Below are 17,137 nucleotides of genomic sequence, written 5' to 3'. Positions count from 1 at the left end.
TAGGGGGTGCTACCCCATCTGGTTTAATGTTGTATAGTAGTACCCCCTCACTGAATGATCAGGATATGTCTGATTTGTTAGTCGCTTCCGGGACCCCGGGCCTTAATCTTTCTGGCATTTGTCGTCCATTGGAAGCATGTGAAAAACCTATTTCTGAATCCATGATTGCCTTGGAACAATTATTAGCCTCTATTTTATCTCTTTTGGGGAAATTTGTTGGCAATTCGGATTGTATTTTGGAATCCGTCACCCAAATACTGAAGACACTGTTACAAAAGTCACCGGATTTGAGGAATGTTCCCCCCACGTCCGAACATGGTCGGCCGAGGGGGGAAATAAACGTGGCTTCAGTGGAGCTTGACACGAAAGCTGGGACATCGGTTTCGATACCACATACTGCGGCTATCCCCTTAACTGCAGTGCCGAACTGTATAAATAACTCAGTTCTTGTGATAATGGAGGAAAATAAATCCATCTCTGACCCTAATGTGGTTCAAGACCTATTTCCCATCTTCATGTCGGAAAATAAAAAAGAATCTACCGATGTTAAAGATGAGGCTAAGGCAAAAAATGTGAAATTTAGAAGCAATAAGGGGAATAAAAGGAAACCAACTCGTAAATATAGGAAGAAAAGGCAGCGTCGGATAATTTTTCAAAATTCAGTCTCTGCACTGGAGAATGAAGTGATTGATCTGGAGCCATCTTCTATATCTGGAAAGGCAGAAATTGATATTGAACGGAATTTACCCATTAGTACCTTTTTTAAGGTAGAAAGTGTTTTGTGTCCCCCTAGGTCTTTGGAATCCATCTCTCAATTGGGGGGCCCTTCTATCAGTCTTCCTCCACCAATAATGACTGAAGTTTCAATTCAAAATCCATCTGGGTTCCTTAACCCTCTGGCCTCTCCGTTCCGTGTAGCTCCAGGGAATGGAGATCGCCTTTTCCCGGATCGTTCTTTAACAACTTTAAACGCTCCACTTGAAACCCTTGTGTTAGACTTTTTACCCTTATTTGACGTTGACTTGCCCTTAAAGAGCTTGGCTTCTTAAGCGGTTTAGTGAGATTGATACTCTACATCATATCCAAACTAGGGATATTGAATTAGTCTCCCTGTTTGGTGAAGTCAAGGTAACGAGTATAAGGGTGAAATTTTATTCTCCTATTATTGTAAATTTGATTCTACAGCAAGCTGAGAACTTCCAACGTACAGGCATTGATATTCTCCCCATCTTTAACCTTGGTAATAAAAACCCGTCGTTCGGGGAGGTATCTAGAAGGGAGGAACAAAATGGGGTAGCCTCTCCTCTTAGAGACCTGAAGATTTGGGTAGCTAAGGGAAAACGCTCGGTTTCTCAAGTGAAGCCACTTCCGCTGATTCAGAACTCCTCTCTGGTAGAGGACAATAATCGGTGGAACTGGCTCCACAGTGCCTTATCCACTAAATCAAAAGAGGATCCAAGATTGTTTCAGCATCTTTAACACCCCATTAAATATTATTTCCTGGAACGCTGCAGGGATTCACAGTAGCCCAGAGAAGTTTGAGTTGCTATTTTCTCTAGGAGCAAATGTGATCTGCCTGCAGGAAACGTGGTGTATTGATACGCTGAAGGTCTCTAAGGATTATTATGTTTTGGAAGTCCCCGCCGTCCCCTCTAAGAAAGGCCATGCCAGGGGAGGGATAGCTTGCCTATTATCTAATAAATTGCAATGGAAATTCACCCATTACATGGATTCTAGTAAATTGTTCCATGCCATAACCATCGACAATTTGTTTAATAACGGGATAAAGTCCCCTATTGTAATTGTGAATGTTTATATTCCTCCGGAAGAGTGTTTTAACGCGATTTTAAAGATGGTATTTCGATACATTGATCTAATTAAAAATGTCCCATCCCCTCCGGACATTTTATTGGTAGGAGACCTGAACTGCAAAATTTCCAATTTTAGTCTGGATTTATTTAGGAATAAACCTAAAGAAGAGGCGTATTTTGTCCCGCAAGCACTCTTCCCTGATAAATTAGTCACAAACAAAAGAGGGAAGATTCTGCTAAATGAATTAGAGGCCGTCGATGGACTTATACTTAATGGGAGATTTCCGTCTGACGTGCCTGCAAAATTTACTCACAAGTCTCCGTTTGGGTCCTCTATCTTGGATTATGTTATTGCAGATTATGGTTTGTTTCCTCTGGTTCAGGACCTTAAGATAATATCTACTCCTTTGAGCGACCATAGTATACTGTTTGTTACTATTTCCTTAAAGCCGCTGACAATCGCACCTTGGTCTCTAAAGGGTGGTGATGTCGCTTGTCACGCCTCCTCGGGAAGGTGCTATTGGAATCCCATCGCCATTAATGGGATACAGGACTTTCTAGAGGATACCCTATTAATTTTAAATGAGTGGCATGGGAATGAAATAGCATATTTTGAAGAATTTGTACGTAATATTACATTTTATGCTAAAAAGAAAAATTTTCGACCTAGAAATAGGTTAGCGGTCCCGAGTATATTGCGTAGTTTGAATAAGGAAATAAACAAACTGGTTCGCAAACAATATCTTGATAGAGTTATGGATCGTGGAAAAGAAATATCAAGGCTCAAAAGAAAGAGAAGCAGACTCCAGTTGAAATTAAAAAAAGTAAGGGAGGACAATGTATGGATTAATCTGAGGGAATCGGTTGTCCATGGCAGGATCAGAGATTTTTGGTCAATAATTGGTAAGGGGTGTGGTTCTAGACTAGGCTCCTCCCCTATCCCCATAGCAGAAGAGGACTGGATTTCCTATATCCGGGATCTCTATGCAGGGAATGGGATTTTAAGTGACGATATGGACACTGGTGTCAATTTAGGCAATGATATCGCCATCAGTGTTACTCCTCTGGGTCTTACTAATTACCCCGTGGAGAAGGAAATTGAGATAGCGATAATAAGCATGCGGGTCTCCGGGGCAATGGGACCCGATGAACTCCCTATGACGGTCCTGAAATCTGATCCTGTAAGGTGGAGTAAAATCCTGTTTCCCCTGTTTAAAGCATGTTTTATGACGAATATGGTCCCTGCTTCTTGGAGGGGAAGTATCCTGGTCCCTATTTTTAAGAAGGGAGTTAGGGATAGCCCCAGTAATTATCGTTTGATTGCTCTCCTCGACTCCATCGGAAAGGTGTTTGCGAAATGTCTACTAAACGCCCTCTCCGGTTGGGTAGAGGAGAATAATATCCTGCCGCTAGAACAGACTGGCTTTCGTAGGGACCACGGTACGTTAGACAACCTTACTGCCCTTCATGTGGTTACTGATAAGTATGTTCAGGTGAGAGGTGGGGTGGTGTATGCTGCCTTTATTGATTTCTCCACAGCGTTCGATAAAGTGGACCGCGGAACGCTGTGGAGAAAATTGGCAGTGCTTGGTCTACCATCCTACCTGTTGGAATTGGTGCGGGCTCTACATACAGAGACCTGGTGTAGGGTCCTGATGGGGGGCGAAAGGGGCTTATCGGACATAATTCCTTCTTTGAATGGCCTTAAACAAGGCTGTTTGTTGGCCCCCCTCCTGTTTTCCCTGTACACGGTTGACCTTCCCGCTGCCCTGTCTTCCAGTGAGGGCGTTGCCCCGGTGGTTGGGGGGTCCCCTATATCTTGCCTGATGTACGCCGATGATGTCCTTATCTTGGATCTAACCCCTAAAGGACTCGCAAATCGGCTTAACACTCTTCATACGTTTGCTGTGGCTCATTATATGAAGATTAACATTGCAAAAAGTAAAGTTATGTGTATAGCTGGTACGAAGAGGTGCCGCTCTGTTGATTTTGGTTGGTTTATCGGGGGCCAAAAACTTGAGGTTGTAAAGTCCTATACTTTTTTGGGGAAAATTGTTATGGCTAACTTGAGTGAGAAACTCCACATAGAGCATTGTACACGCAAAGCTATTGCCCATGGCAAAGGTTTAAATTCTCTATACCATGCAACGGGGAAACGGCACTTTCCGATTTTATTGGAAGTGTACAGATCTAAAATCCCCGCAACAATCTTGTATGGTATTGAACTTATAGATGTGAAAAAGTGGGACTTTTGCCATAAGATAGAGGGGAAACTTTTAAGATCTCTCGCCTCCCTAAACACTGCGTGCTCTTTGGCCGCCTGTAGGCTCGACTTTGGCCTCAGGAGTAGTTGGGTACAGGGACTATCGGCCCTTGTTAGATGGGTGGCCTGCCTTGCAAGAGCTGAGGTAGGGACAATGAGAGCTCTCCTCAAAAGTGAATTATTGGGTAATTTTAATGAGTTTTCTCAACTTGTTCGTAATTTCAGAAAAGCTGTAACCCTCCTAAAATTAGATGAAACTGCCTTGTTTTTGCATTCTCCTTTACATTTAAAACTTGTTTTAAAAGCAGCTTCATGGGACTTGTGTTTCCAGACGGATAAAAAAGTAATTTGTGGTAAAAGGAAGGTAGATCATCTCCTTGATTCCTATCTGTGGAAACTCCCACAACCCTATGTAATATGGAACCTACCGCATGGTATCCGCAGATTTTGGTTTCTTTTACGCTATGATTTATTACCGTTAAACCGACTATTATCTAAATGGTATGGCTCCTCTCCTTTGTGTAATCTCTGTAAGGTAAACATCCAGGACTGTATGCATGTGTTGCTGATTTGCCCCGCGCTTCGTAAATTGCGCTTTAGATGGGTAAAAGTTATCTGTCTGGATCTTGGCATTGTCACTTTGAACGATTTCCTGTTTGCACTTTATTGTCCTCCTAATGAAATGTTCTGCTTCCACATTTTTAACTTTTTTAAAGGGTTCTTGGCTATTTATTAATATGTCTCTGGAGATGTATCCTGACTGTCCGACTTTTGTAGTTTTTGATTTATATGTCTGTCTCGTATTTACCTAGGATGTTTCAAGGATATATATATATATATATATTTTTTTTTTCTTGTTCTTTTGCTGCTTTTTCGTGCAATGTAATTTTTGCGTTGTAATTGTTGTGTGTTAAATTCTGTATATTTTATGTGGCCCTCTTCTGAGAGCCAAAACATAATAAATAAAATTGATTAAAGGAAGTTAACCTTTAATGTAAATGGGGTCAGTGGGAGCTGCCTTTTATTTTTTATGTGGGGTTAAGAACTCCAGTCCTAACCGGGTCTTTGAACACTTCAGGAGGGTGTCTAAGAAGACCTTTTAGCATTGATAAGACATGAGATTATTTTGACGGCTGGTCAAAGGTTTCTAGAATGAAATCCTCTACTACAGGGTCTGAGTGTAGTTTGCCTTAATTATTAACTGGGCAAAGACCACATTGTCATCTGGCGGAGATGGTTTTGAGGGGTAGAAAACCGGATTATATAATTCAGGATCGGTATTATAGTCATGCCATGGGTCTGGATCCTGTGGTGGCTCATCAGTATCATCATTGTATAATGGAATTATCTCGTCATCTCCTTGCCCATCCCCATGTGCATCATCACTATCCTCTGGTTGTGGGAAGATATGTTCTGGAGAATGCACGGGAGAAATCAGTAGATTAGGGTTAATTGGAGGAGGGGGTGATGGAGGTGGTGAAGTATTAGTGGCCATGTTCAATTTCTTTGAAGGAACCGGTGCATGTGGTACATGTTCTGGTTTTCTCTTCCCAGGTAATGTAATAACTATTTGACCAGTCTTTGGATGGATATAGATGGTGGTCTGTTTCGGATCCGGGAGAAAAAGTTCTTTGGTGTCGATAGTTCTTTGGTGTGGAAGATTTTTCTTTAAGTCTAAGAAACAATCCACACCAAACGTCTCGGAGCCAGGGAAAGCTCCTAAACTGGACACTGTTGCTTTTGGTTGTTTAGCAACTGTGTCCGGTTTAGGAGCTTTCCCTGGCTCCGAGACGTTTGGTGTGGGTTGTTTCAGCTCCGGATCGTTCTGCTTGGGAGGCTTAGTTATCAAAGGCTTTTACTTAGATGGTTTCGGCTCTGAGGTCTTCGGTGCCGAAGGTTTATCCAGTTGTCTCGGTGCCGAGGGGTCTTTTGGCGGGTTCGGTGCCAATAGTTTTTCCGGTGCCTTTGGAGCGGGGCGCGGCATATCGGTAGACTGTTTTCTGTGCCAAAGGTGTTTTTTCGGGACCCAGGAAGGCTTGTCCTTGTGTTTCAGAGCCGGGACCGGAGGCGGGGCGCTCAAGATTTTTGTTCAGTGTGGACCTAGGCCCGGAGGCGAATGTGTCACCAGAGCTTTGGTCTGGGCTTGGGTGGGGCAGGGGTCTCGGTACTCACATCCCATTGAGCTGGGGTGACGTGATCTTCGGCGACGGGAGTGATCTACTTCAGAGAGCGAGACCAATTCTTCCGGTTCTGGTTCAAGGAGACTGTCGGGGCCTGGATGGAAGATGTCCGGAATGGAGCCAGTGCCTCGGGACATCTCGTGGCGTCGAGCTCGATGATCCTGTATGGTTTTCTTAGACTTGAAGGATAGACAAGCCTTACAGTTGTCCTCTCGATGTTCTGGAGAAAGGCACAGATTACATACGGAGTGGAGGTCCGAGTGTGGGAATTTATCACCACACTGGGTACATTTCTTAAAGGGAGTCTGTTTCATCGACGTCTGCCGTTCCCGGCTCGGGTAGGCCCACCGGCCCGCGTCGAAGTTCATACGTTTTTTCGAAAGTTGTCATCGAGAATGCGTGTCGAAGGGTACAGGATCGAGACAATACGGTCTGTTTGCAGTGATTGTGTGTCGAAAGGGGGTTCGTTACCAAAACACCGACCTGGAGTGCAGCAAGTCACATCTGAACCTGATGGCGGAAAAAAACACTCTAAGGATGGAGTCGACGCCCATGGGCATTGTCGACTGAAGGAGTCACCAACCTCGTGACTAACAAAGGCTACTTCGAAGACAAAAACAGCATGCAAACATCCGAGCCCAACACCAGATGGCGATCTATGCAAAACTGTACCATCTGCAGCTCATATGCCTCGAACACTGTTACCAAAACAAATGGTGTCACAATATAGGTAACAGATATGCACGCTAATATGTGCACTTATTTGCCCCCAAATAAAAGTCTGACATTTTTGGGACAAATTAAAAAATTTCTACAAGCAAAAGGTTTACATTTTCTGGAAACAATTGTGCTTTACTACAAATTGTTGCAGGGATTCCGCTCACACACAGAACTGTGCACAGAGACTCAGGACCTCAGTGAATTAGGGTGTGCCAAAAACTCACCTTAGTACCCAAAATCCCCTACCAGACTAGCAATCAGTGTCACATTAGCTCCTCGTCCTATAGCAAAGAAACCAATGATTAGACAACCTAGAACATGCGACTAAGGACCATCTCAGGAATGATGGGAAGTGAGAACACTCTTTGGTTATACTCTCATAACAGTCCACAACAGGAGTAAATAAGAGGGACAGTAAGGTTAAAATATTAATTTTAACGACGTGATCTCAAGTGCAGTATTTTAGTCAACATAAGCATACATATGATTAACCTCTTCCATGCTGCCGTCAGCCGTTGACCGACGGCAGCACTACCTCCCTAGTGCTGCCGTCGGCCAACGGCTGACGGAGCCCCACCCACTATTTAGCTCAGAGTAGAGCCCTGCTGCTCAAGAGAAAGGATAGAGAGAAGGGCTTCAAACAGGGGAGCAGAAAGAGGGTCAACCTGTTTCTATGTACACCATGCCACAAACTTGCCCTAATGGCGGGCGTACACTGTCTTGGTTGAGGGACGCCTGGCTGTCAGGATGGCATTGCAGACTTCAGGTGGAAGGTTGAATGTGGTCAACTGTAGCTGCTCGATATCCACGCATGAAGACACAGCGTAATCAGGTTTGGGTGGAGAACCCTCCCCTGCTTCTGCAACAGAAGATTCTCCTTAAGAGGCAGCCTGATCGGAGGACAAATGGCCATGCTCAACAGCTTGAGATACCAAACTTTCTGAGCCCAGTCCTGAGCCACAAGGATGGCTTGGGCCTGGTCCTTCCTGATCTTGAGAGTGGTAGTGGTATGGGCGGAAAGGTGTACAGGCGGCCTGAACTGTACTCTAGACAAAAGTGTCTCCGAGCGAGAGTCACATTGGAAACTTCATCATGCAGAACTACTGACACTGTGAACTCTTGGCAGTGGCAAACAAATCTAATGAAGGCTCTTCCCACTGTTGAAAGACACCTAGCAGCACATCCAGTTTGAGAAGCCATGTGTGATCCACTAGGCATCTTCGGCTGAGCTCAGTTGCCCTGGCGTTCAGAGATCTCGCCAGGTATTGAATAACCAGTGATAACCCCTAATGTTCCAGCCATGTCCATAGACGCAGGGCCTCTTGAGAGGGTCCAGGAACCCACGGCCCTGTTTGCTGCAGTACTACATGGCAGTAGTATTGTCCATGAACACCTATACCAGCCTTCCCTCAAAGAAGGGTAGCAAGGTTTTCAACGCCAGTTGAATTGCCCGGAATTACAGTAGGTTGATGTGGAGTCTGAATTCCGCCGGAGACTCGAGTACTCTGATATCCACCTCTCTCAGATGGCCACCCCACCCCAGGTGTGAGGCATCTGTCACCACTGTCAGATCAGAGTGGGGCAAGGGAGAGGGGCCTGCTGCTGACTCGGTCTCATTTGTTAGCCACCACTGCAGATCTTTTGCGGATCCCTCCAAAATATGGACTATGTGGGAGAGATTTCCCTGATGCTGCACCCTCTGGAACTTCAAATCTCACTGCAGAGCCTGTATATGCCAGCAGGCATGAGTCTCAAGCAGGATGCAGAAGGTCATGAGGCCCAGCAGCTTCAGAGTCAGTCTCACAGAAAGCTAGGATAGAGGCTGAAACATTGGAATCATAGTCTGAATATCCTGGACTGTAGAAGTATGCATCCTGCAAGTCCAATACTGCCATCCAGACTCCCGGGCTCAGGGCAGACATGACTTGAGTGAGTGTGAGCATTTTGAAAATCTCCTTCTTGAGGAAGAAATTGAGAGGGCGCAGGTCTAGTATAAGACGAAGACCTCCATCCTTCTTGGGTACCAGAAAGCAGGAATAACAACCACAACCTACTTCTGGCGTCCGTACCCTCTCTGCGGCTCCCTTGGCCAAGAGAGTTGTCACTTCCTGGTGGAGCTAAGAGAGATGGTCCTCTAGCAACCAGTTACAAGTAGGTGAAATGAGTGGAGGGTAGTCACAAAGGGGAGGGAGTAACCCCTTCAGACAATCTGAAGAACCCAGCGGTCTGATGTTATAGACTTCCAGTGGGGCAGCTGGTGGCGTATCCTGTTTCTACTGGGTACCCATATTGGTAAGAGGGCAAACTAGTCAAGTCAGTCAAGTCAAAGAATTTATATAGCGCACTACATACCCGGAGGGTTTCAAGGCGCTTAGGGAGGGGAGGAGGATTACTTGTCAAAAATCCAAGTTTTAAGTTGCTTTCTGAATGCTAGGTGGTTCTGGGTAAGGCGAAGGTAAGCGGGGAGTGAGTTCCATGTTTTAGCAGCCAGGTAAGAAAAGGATCTGCCTCCCATGGTGGTCTTGTTGATGCGAGGTACAGTGGCGAGGGCTAGGCTGGAAGAACGTAGTTGGCGGGAGGGGGTGTAGAAGGACAGTCGTGAGTTGAGGCAATCTGGACCGATGTCGTAGAGTGATTTGTGTGCGTGGGTAAGCAGTCGGAAGGTGATCCTCTTATTGACGGGTAGCCAGTGGAGGTCTTTAAGGTGACCAGAGATGTGATCGTTGCGTGGGATGTCTAATATGAGTCTGGCTGAGGCGTTTTGGATTCGTTGGAGTTTCTTCTGGAGTTTTGCGGTAGTACCTGCGTAGAGGGTGTTTCCGTAGTCCAGTCGGCTCGTGACCAGAGCGTGGGTGACTGTTTTTCTTGTTTCGGAGGGGATCCAGCGAAATGTTTTTCTGAGCATGCGAAGAATGTTGAAGCAGGAAGAGGATACGGCGCTGACTTGTCTGTTCATTGAGAGTGAAGAATCCAGGATGACGCCTAGGTTCCGTGCGTGGTCTGTCGGGATGGGTGCTTTTCCGAGGGCTTCCGGCCACCAGGAGTCGTCCCATGCGGAGGGGGATGTACCTAAGATGAGGACTTCTGTTTTGTCTGAGTTCAGTTTCAGACGGCTTTGTTTCATCCATCCGGCAACTTCTTTCATTCCTTCGTGTAGGTTGGTTTTTGCGGTGCTGGGGTCATTGGTGAGGGAAAGGATCAGTTGAGTGTCATCCGCGTATGAGATGATGTTGAGGTTGTGTTGGCGTGCGATGGCCGCGAGGGGGCTCATGTATACGTTGAAGAGTGTGGGACTGAGTGAGGATCCTTGTGGTACGCCGCAGATGACTTCAGAGGCCTCGGACTTGAATGGTGGAAGGCGGACTCTCTGGGTTCTTCCGGTGAGGAATGAGGTGATCCATTCAAGTGCTTTTCCTAAAGGTGTCTGAAAGCTGCAGCTGCTTGGAGTGGTGGAATGGCCTTAACTCTGGCTGCCGGACCAATGGAGTTGTAGGTACTGCGTTTTCGGCTACACAGTGCCTGGGAAGCTTGCACGCCATGGTGGCTGGGCGGGTAAAGACGTGGCTGAAAGCCCCTTCTGTGGCAACCAGGGGTTAGGGCGGAGGAGCATTGCCCCACTGCTCTGTGAGCAGTTGAAATAGGAAAAATAAAATGATAATAACCTTATAATCATTTTACTTTTCCATGGCTCGGCTGGTTAAGGGCGGGCTGGCTCTAATAGGAACAGGGGAGGAGTGGTAGGCACTCATTTAAGTGCGCAGGACTGTTTGGCAGGTCCTCTTGGGCCAGCCAAACAGTCATGCGCACTTTGCATGTTCATCCCCCAGGCTGTACTACAGCCTGGGGGAAGAACATGCCCAGGCCACCAGTCCCTCTCGGAGCGCCGAACCACTGCGCTCATATAAATCATGATGCTGCGATCAGCAGTGTTGTGATTGGCTAGGGAAGTCTGGAAGCCTGGGTGCTACCTGTTCCTGGTACCTGCCCCTGGAAGAGGGGTATTTATAATGTATTTTCTTTTGTTTACCCCCCCCCACCCACCCCATTAAGTTGCCGCCACCACTGGTGGCCACAAAAGAAGCAAAAGGTGTCCTGAGGTTGGCACGGTGCAATGGAAAGGCCTAAAGACCTGGCCATAGCTCTGCCATCCAGTGGTGAGTACGCCTTGTCTCTGAAGAGACAGGAGTCATCAAAGGGCATGGCCATAGGCATTGTTTGGACATGCCCGGAAAAGCCAGTTGATCTCAGCCAGGCATGGCACCGTAAGGCCACTGACGAAGAAACCACTCTGCCCAGTGAGTCAGTCGTGTCCAGCCAACATCAAACCATGAACTTCCCTGCATCTCTCTCGTCAGACACAGCTTAGGAGAGTATAGCCCGGGTCTCCTCTAGGACATTGACCAGCACCTGCGCAACCAAATGTCACAAGGCATGTGAGCAACGGCCCAAAATGCACGTGGTGTTCACTGACCGCAGTGTCAGGCTGGTGGAATAAAAAAATTTCCGTCCTAAAATGTCCAGCCTCTTGGATTCCCTATCCGGTGGAGTGGTAGGGAATGTGCCAGGATGTACACAGGAGGTACACAGGAGATGGAGGCTTGGACCACCAAGCTCTCCATGGCAGGGTGTTGGGCGAGAAAGGTGTGATCCACTGGGGCAGGGCAGTGGCATCGGGCAATCATCCTGTTCACAGGAGCCTCTGTGCAGGGTTTGGACCAGGTCCCCAGCAGGACGAACGGGAGGGCTTTATTGAATGGGAGAAGTGGTTCTGGGAGGGTTAATACAGGCTGAAACACCTCTGTCAAGACATTAGCCTTGACTGCCACTGAGGTTAGGCTATGGTCCAGGACCTCGCCTGCCCTTCTTACCACCATCGCAAAAGAAGCTCCCTCTTCTGTAGCCACAGTAGGAGGACCGAACATGCCAGTATCTGGAGAGGTGACCATTCCGCTGGCGTCCGCCAATTCCTCACACCAGTCCATGTTAGGGTCTAGAAGCTGGTATTCTTCAAGGTCCAGTGACCCCTGCCAATCCTCCCTGAGGCCCAGCCCATAAGAATAGGGGTTGGACTCTTGTCTAGAAGGCATGGTTCAAATCTCCATCAGATGACGCCTCTCTGGCTTCATGTCAGAGGCAGGGATGAGAATGGAGACAGCACAGGGCCAGATCCATCCATGGATCCAAGCCGCCCAACTGATGGCTTCTATAAGATAGCTTTAGACTATAGGATTTTAAACGCTCATACTAAAAGTTATGCTGAGCAAAATTTGCATAGTACAGGTTTTATGATGAATCTGGTGCAGAATAAATTTAAAACAACCCTTGACTTTCTTCCAGTCAGAATATGGCACCTGAAAGGAGTATCTAACTGTGTTAAGTTTCCACGGGGTGCAGTTCTCATTTCAACATTAGCCTATGGGCTATAAGAACAGTCCTGGGCAACATATTCCTCCTACTCCAAAAGCTTTGCCCATTCAGTTTTGTCAGAGCATATTCTACGTGTATGGCTCTGCTGAACCAGCGTAAGGAACAAAATAAAAGTACACCACTTCCTGTGCATCAGTGCAAGGTTTAGGTAAGGATGATGAATTCCGTCCGCAGTACACCTACACTAACATCTTAAGCTGCAGCACTGCAGAGCACACAGAACCTCATGCCTGGTTACTTGCATTACAAAAGGTTAATCTATCAGGTCCCACACTTGTAGTGTTGCGGTCATTCTTCTGTGTGCATGAGTACAATGTTGACTTGCAGCATTAGAGTTTGAATGAATTCAAGGATTCAGGGGGAAAATAGATTAAAGATAAACAACTCTGGGGAAGGGTAGCGGTCTTCCAAGACAAGCTTCCACTAGTCCATGTGAGGCACACTTTGGGCCATCAGTGTAGTGGATTTCATGCTAAAGGCAACTGTGCAGCTGATTTAGCTACCAAAGCTGTAATTCAGACGGTTAGAGTAGCAGCCTTAACCAGATCTCAAACGTAGATCGACACAGATATGTTAACAGCCATACAGTCAACCAATCAAGTTAGGAAGCCTCTCGTAGGCTTTCCTCTCAAATATTCCTAAACCCTTCTTAATTCAGATCATACTCCTGTAGTCACACTACTACGTGTGAGAGATCGAATAATCCCTAACAAGCTTTCCAGATTACATTTAATCAGGGAAGCTAATGAGGGATTGGCATCTGCCCATGCTGGGGTTAATGCAACTGCAGGAATGCTACAGCAAACCTACTGGTGGCCTGGTTTATATGAACAGACTAGGGACTATGTCAGAAGTGTGACATTTGTCAGCAGATTAAACCATCTGCTGTTAAGAGACCCTAGCCAACTCCACTCACAGCCCCCAACATGCCCTTCAGGGTAATTTGTTTTGGCCCACATAGGCCCGATAAAGTCTGTCAACCGAGATAAATACATATTGGTAACCACTGATTCATGTTCTCGAGTCCTATGGATGTGGCCACAGAGAAATGCGAGTTCTTCAGCGGTGATAAAGGATTGGCAGTGACTGGTAGCTATGGGGGCAGTTCATTCATTTCACACGGAAAATAGTCCTAAATTCACCTCCAAGACTTACCGGGATACATGTCGGTACTTGGAGTTTGACTGCAATTGAGCAACCTGATATGAGCAGAATCCAGCAGTTAGTTAGTTCAGAGGGCTAAAATCATGATTAAACAAGCTTTGACCACTACGGTACTAAGTTCAGGTCTTAGTTGGCACCATAATCTGTATCTAGTACAAAGAGCATAAGAGTTTTTGCGGGACACACTCCGTACAAGGTTCTCCTCTGAGTTCCAATGTATGTGCCTGACCTAGATAAACTGGGTAAGGTGGCGAATGAAGAAAAGTTTGACCTGGAATTTTTTGTTAATGTCTTACAGAGTATCCAAGAGGTCAGAAACAAGCTGCCTAATGTGAACCATTCTGAAACCGCCACCAACGAAGAGCAGGTTGAAAGGGATATAGTTTGTGAAAAGATCCAAGATTTGAACCATCTTACAGGCCACCCATTAAAGTCCTTGGGATAAAAGGCAAAGAACTGACATTCTGCCTCAGCTGTTTCGTTCAAAGTAAAACAGACAGATGTCCATCAATCAGCACTATGTGGCCGATTCTCTACAGCAAACCATTGTAGACACCAAGATTGCTTCAGAGCAGAAATTCTCAACCTCTACCTACTCTGAATGAAATAACACTTAATGAGAGCAGTTACATCACGGCTAGTGTTCCCAGCCAGGGATATTTGAGTATGCTGCATCTGCAACTCTACACAGAGCAAAGAACTCCACTGACGAATATGATGCAATCATCACTACAGTTGCAAATGTTTCACACAACTCCATAATCTAGTATGAAGTGCTACCTGAGCCAACATCAGTCGAACTGATGTCTTTTCGAGAAACAACTAAGTACGAGAATGACACTGATATCGGCTCCGAGGATTTTTCACCACACTCAGGCTGTTGTAGATTTTCTTTTCTGCCTTGATTCTAGCTGTGGTCAAGATGTTTTATCACTGGTTGACTGATCAATAAAAGACCTCTTCCTTTACAGTCTGTCACCCCACTGACTACGAAAGTCTTTAGCTATAGCTAAATTTGCTAAACCTGTCTCATGTTCAGATGATGCGGTACTGGCAAAACTATTTTGTAATCAATCAGTTGAGGCTCAGAGCTTTATACTTGAGATTGTTCACCCATTCTTACACTTTCATTTTTCAATCACAACTAAAATGTAGGACTTTTTCAATTTATTGAAAAAGCTCCACCTAAAGGAATTCCTCTGGCACTCAGTAAAGCTATGTATTTCGAAAACCTTCAACATCTTGCATTTCACGCAGACCCATACAATGCCCTTATTCTATGAGTGCTCCGAGTACGAAGAAATGTAACTCCTCCCTCAAGAAGTTCTAAATCAGCTATCAATCTTCCAGCATCTCCTCTACTTCTGTAAACCCTCCCCTGAATGTTTTGGCATAGTAATTTTGAAAGGACTCTCTGGTGACTATTACAACATAAGGCACTGATGGAAATGAGAAATAAAAAAAACAAATTAAGCTTTTCTCAAACGTTGGTCCTTCATTTCCATTCTGTATTTTTTAATACATTTTATCAGTTACTAATCAATTCCTAGCATGAAGTACCTACCATTCTATATTATCATTGACTGGCTTGCAGTTTTTTTTATTTAAAAAAAATAAAAATAGTTCTTTTGCTGTAGGAATTTCTAAAGCCTACTACGCATTAATTAATAAAATGGCAGTCATCTTTAAATTACTTTTCTTAACACACTTGCTGTTAGACATCCTCTTTTTTATTGATGACTGAAACATGAGGAAAAAGTTTAAAAGCTAGTGTTTAAACCATCAGGCTATCTGTGCCACCTTTTGTCCTAAACATGCTACAGAAGTAAAGGGTATTACAAAAGGGGGAAAAACACTTACTGAGGTCCCATATACTCAAAAACTGGGCTTTGTTCTTTACGATGCATTCTAAGTGCCTCCACAGAAGGGTCCCGTTCATCAGTTTCTCTGAGATGTCCATGAACACTGAGTCTGCTACAGCCATTAACGTCTTGGCATTATCACTAAGCTGATCCAAAAGCTGCCCATCAGCACCTGGATGAAAGAGTCATACAGGACCAACATGGTTAGTAAATCCAATAATTATGTACTTGTCTGAGGGGTAAGACGAAATAACTGTTTTGTAACCTCATTGATATAATTTTCCAATCTTTTTGAGCATTAACACATTCACATACAATTTAGTCTGAACTTATTATCTTCTGGCCCACTTTTGTAGTCAAACACATTGCTAATTTCGTCTGTCCACAACGCTTGTTCTGAAACTGCTGGGACAGAGGAAAAAGCCCTGCATTTTCAAAAAAAAAGATAGCTTTATTTAAAAGCAATCTCAGAAATGGTGGTCTGCTGTCCCCAGCAAGCCACCATCCCTGTTATTTTAGTGATTCCCAATGGGTCGCTTACCGAGACCTACCTCATTATTATTCATGAGGTAGGTCTATTTGCGACCCAATGGGAATAGAAAAGGAAACTCAAATGAGTTTCATACATTTGAAATTGCCATTTCCTAATTTCGGTACGCAGGAAATCGCAATTACGAACTTGCTATTTCAAAGTTTTGTACATGTGGCCCTGAATAACTGTCATGCAACACGTATATTTTAACAAAGTTTTTTCACGGGTTTAACGTGTTGCTACATTTAATCAAATTACTTTTCTTAGTAACAATTTTTCACTGTAGGTGTTTCTCTCTATATTGATTTCTCTATTTCCACTCAATACCAGTTGTCACCATTGTAAGAAGTCTCCCTCATCGCACCCATTACATTCCGCATATTGTGATTAGCCATCTTGCAGCACTGCTATTTCATACTTGGATACTTGGCAGGTGATGCAACACCTTCTACTGGCGGGGGGGGGGGGCCGTCATGGTCTGAGGTGTATAAAAAAATCAGTGTCATAGCTACAATCTTAGCATACCAAAAAATGCACTTTCTGCTCTTGAAAGCATCCAAGACATAAACACACACACACTAGTAAAACAGATAAACAATGTATTCTTACTCTTGCCTCAACTACCTCAATTTCCAGTGAACTGAAATGATTCAAATGGATGAAGGTAGCAGTCACGGCTAGCGTGGCTAAGTCAGTTATGTTCTAAATAACTATCAGCAACCTGCATTACAATATGGGAGTTGCTGTCCAGAAATGCTTATTGAAGTGAATGTCATGCATTCTATCAATAGTTACCCTCGTCTGGAGTGCCAAAAGCTGCATGCTTCTGACAGAGTTGGTATAGATTGCTGCAAAAGGGAGGTGCTGTGGAATTGGTGCTCATTGTAACTGAAATTATCCAACAATTTGCAATGCAATAGGTCTCGCATTTGTTAAAGTTACAGCTGTTGGTGTTAAAAATGACAATGTTTTTTACTTTTAAAATTTTTATTTGCAGTTGAGTAATTATATTTGCATAGTGCTATCGCCAATAGTATAAAAAAGCAAAAGTAAAAAACAATTGTCATTTTTTACTCCATTAGCTCTAACTTTAACAAATGTGAGCCCTATTGCATTGGAAATGCTTCTTTTCCAAGCCATGCTGCCGGGTGCAGTACCATATGTGGAAAAAGATTCAT

General features: G+C 44.8%; 1 protein-coding gene across 2 annotated transcripts in view; it reads right to left on the bottom strand.

The window, feature by feature from the left end:
- RNF213 (ring finger protein 213) overlaps positions 1-17,137 on the bottom strand; it is a 2,973,532-nt gene that overhangs the window by 1,723,628 nt on the left and 1,232,767 nt on the right. For both annotated transcript variants that reach the window (XM_078654076.1, XM_078654077.1), the window contains exon 17: positions 15,426-15,599. In XM_078654076.1, the coding sequence (XP_078510202.1) occupies positions 15,426-15,599 (174 nt within the window). The remainder of the gene's footprint in view (positions 1-15,425; positions 15,600-17,137) is intronic.

This window comes from Lissotriton helveticus, chromosome 7, assembly GCF_964261635.1.
Source record: "Lissotriton helveticus chromosome 7, aLisHel1.1, whole genome shotgun sequence".
In the NCBI taxonomy this organism is placed as follows: Eukaryota; Metazoa; Chordata; class Amphibia; order Caudata; family Salamandridae; genus Lissotriton; species Lissotriton helveticus.
Note: the sequence above shows the minus strand (reverse complement) of the source record. Positions and strands in the feature narration are given on the sequence as shown.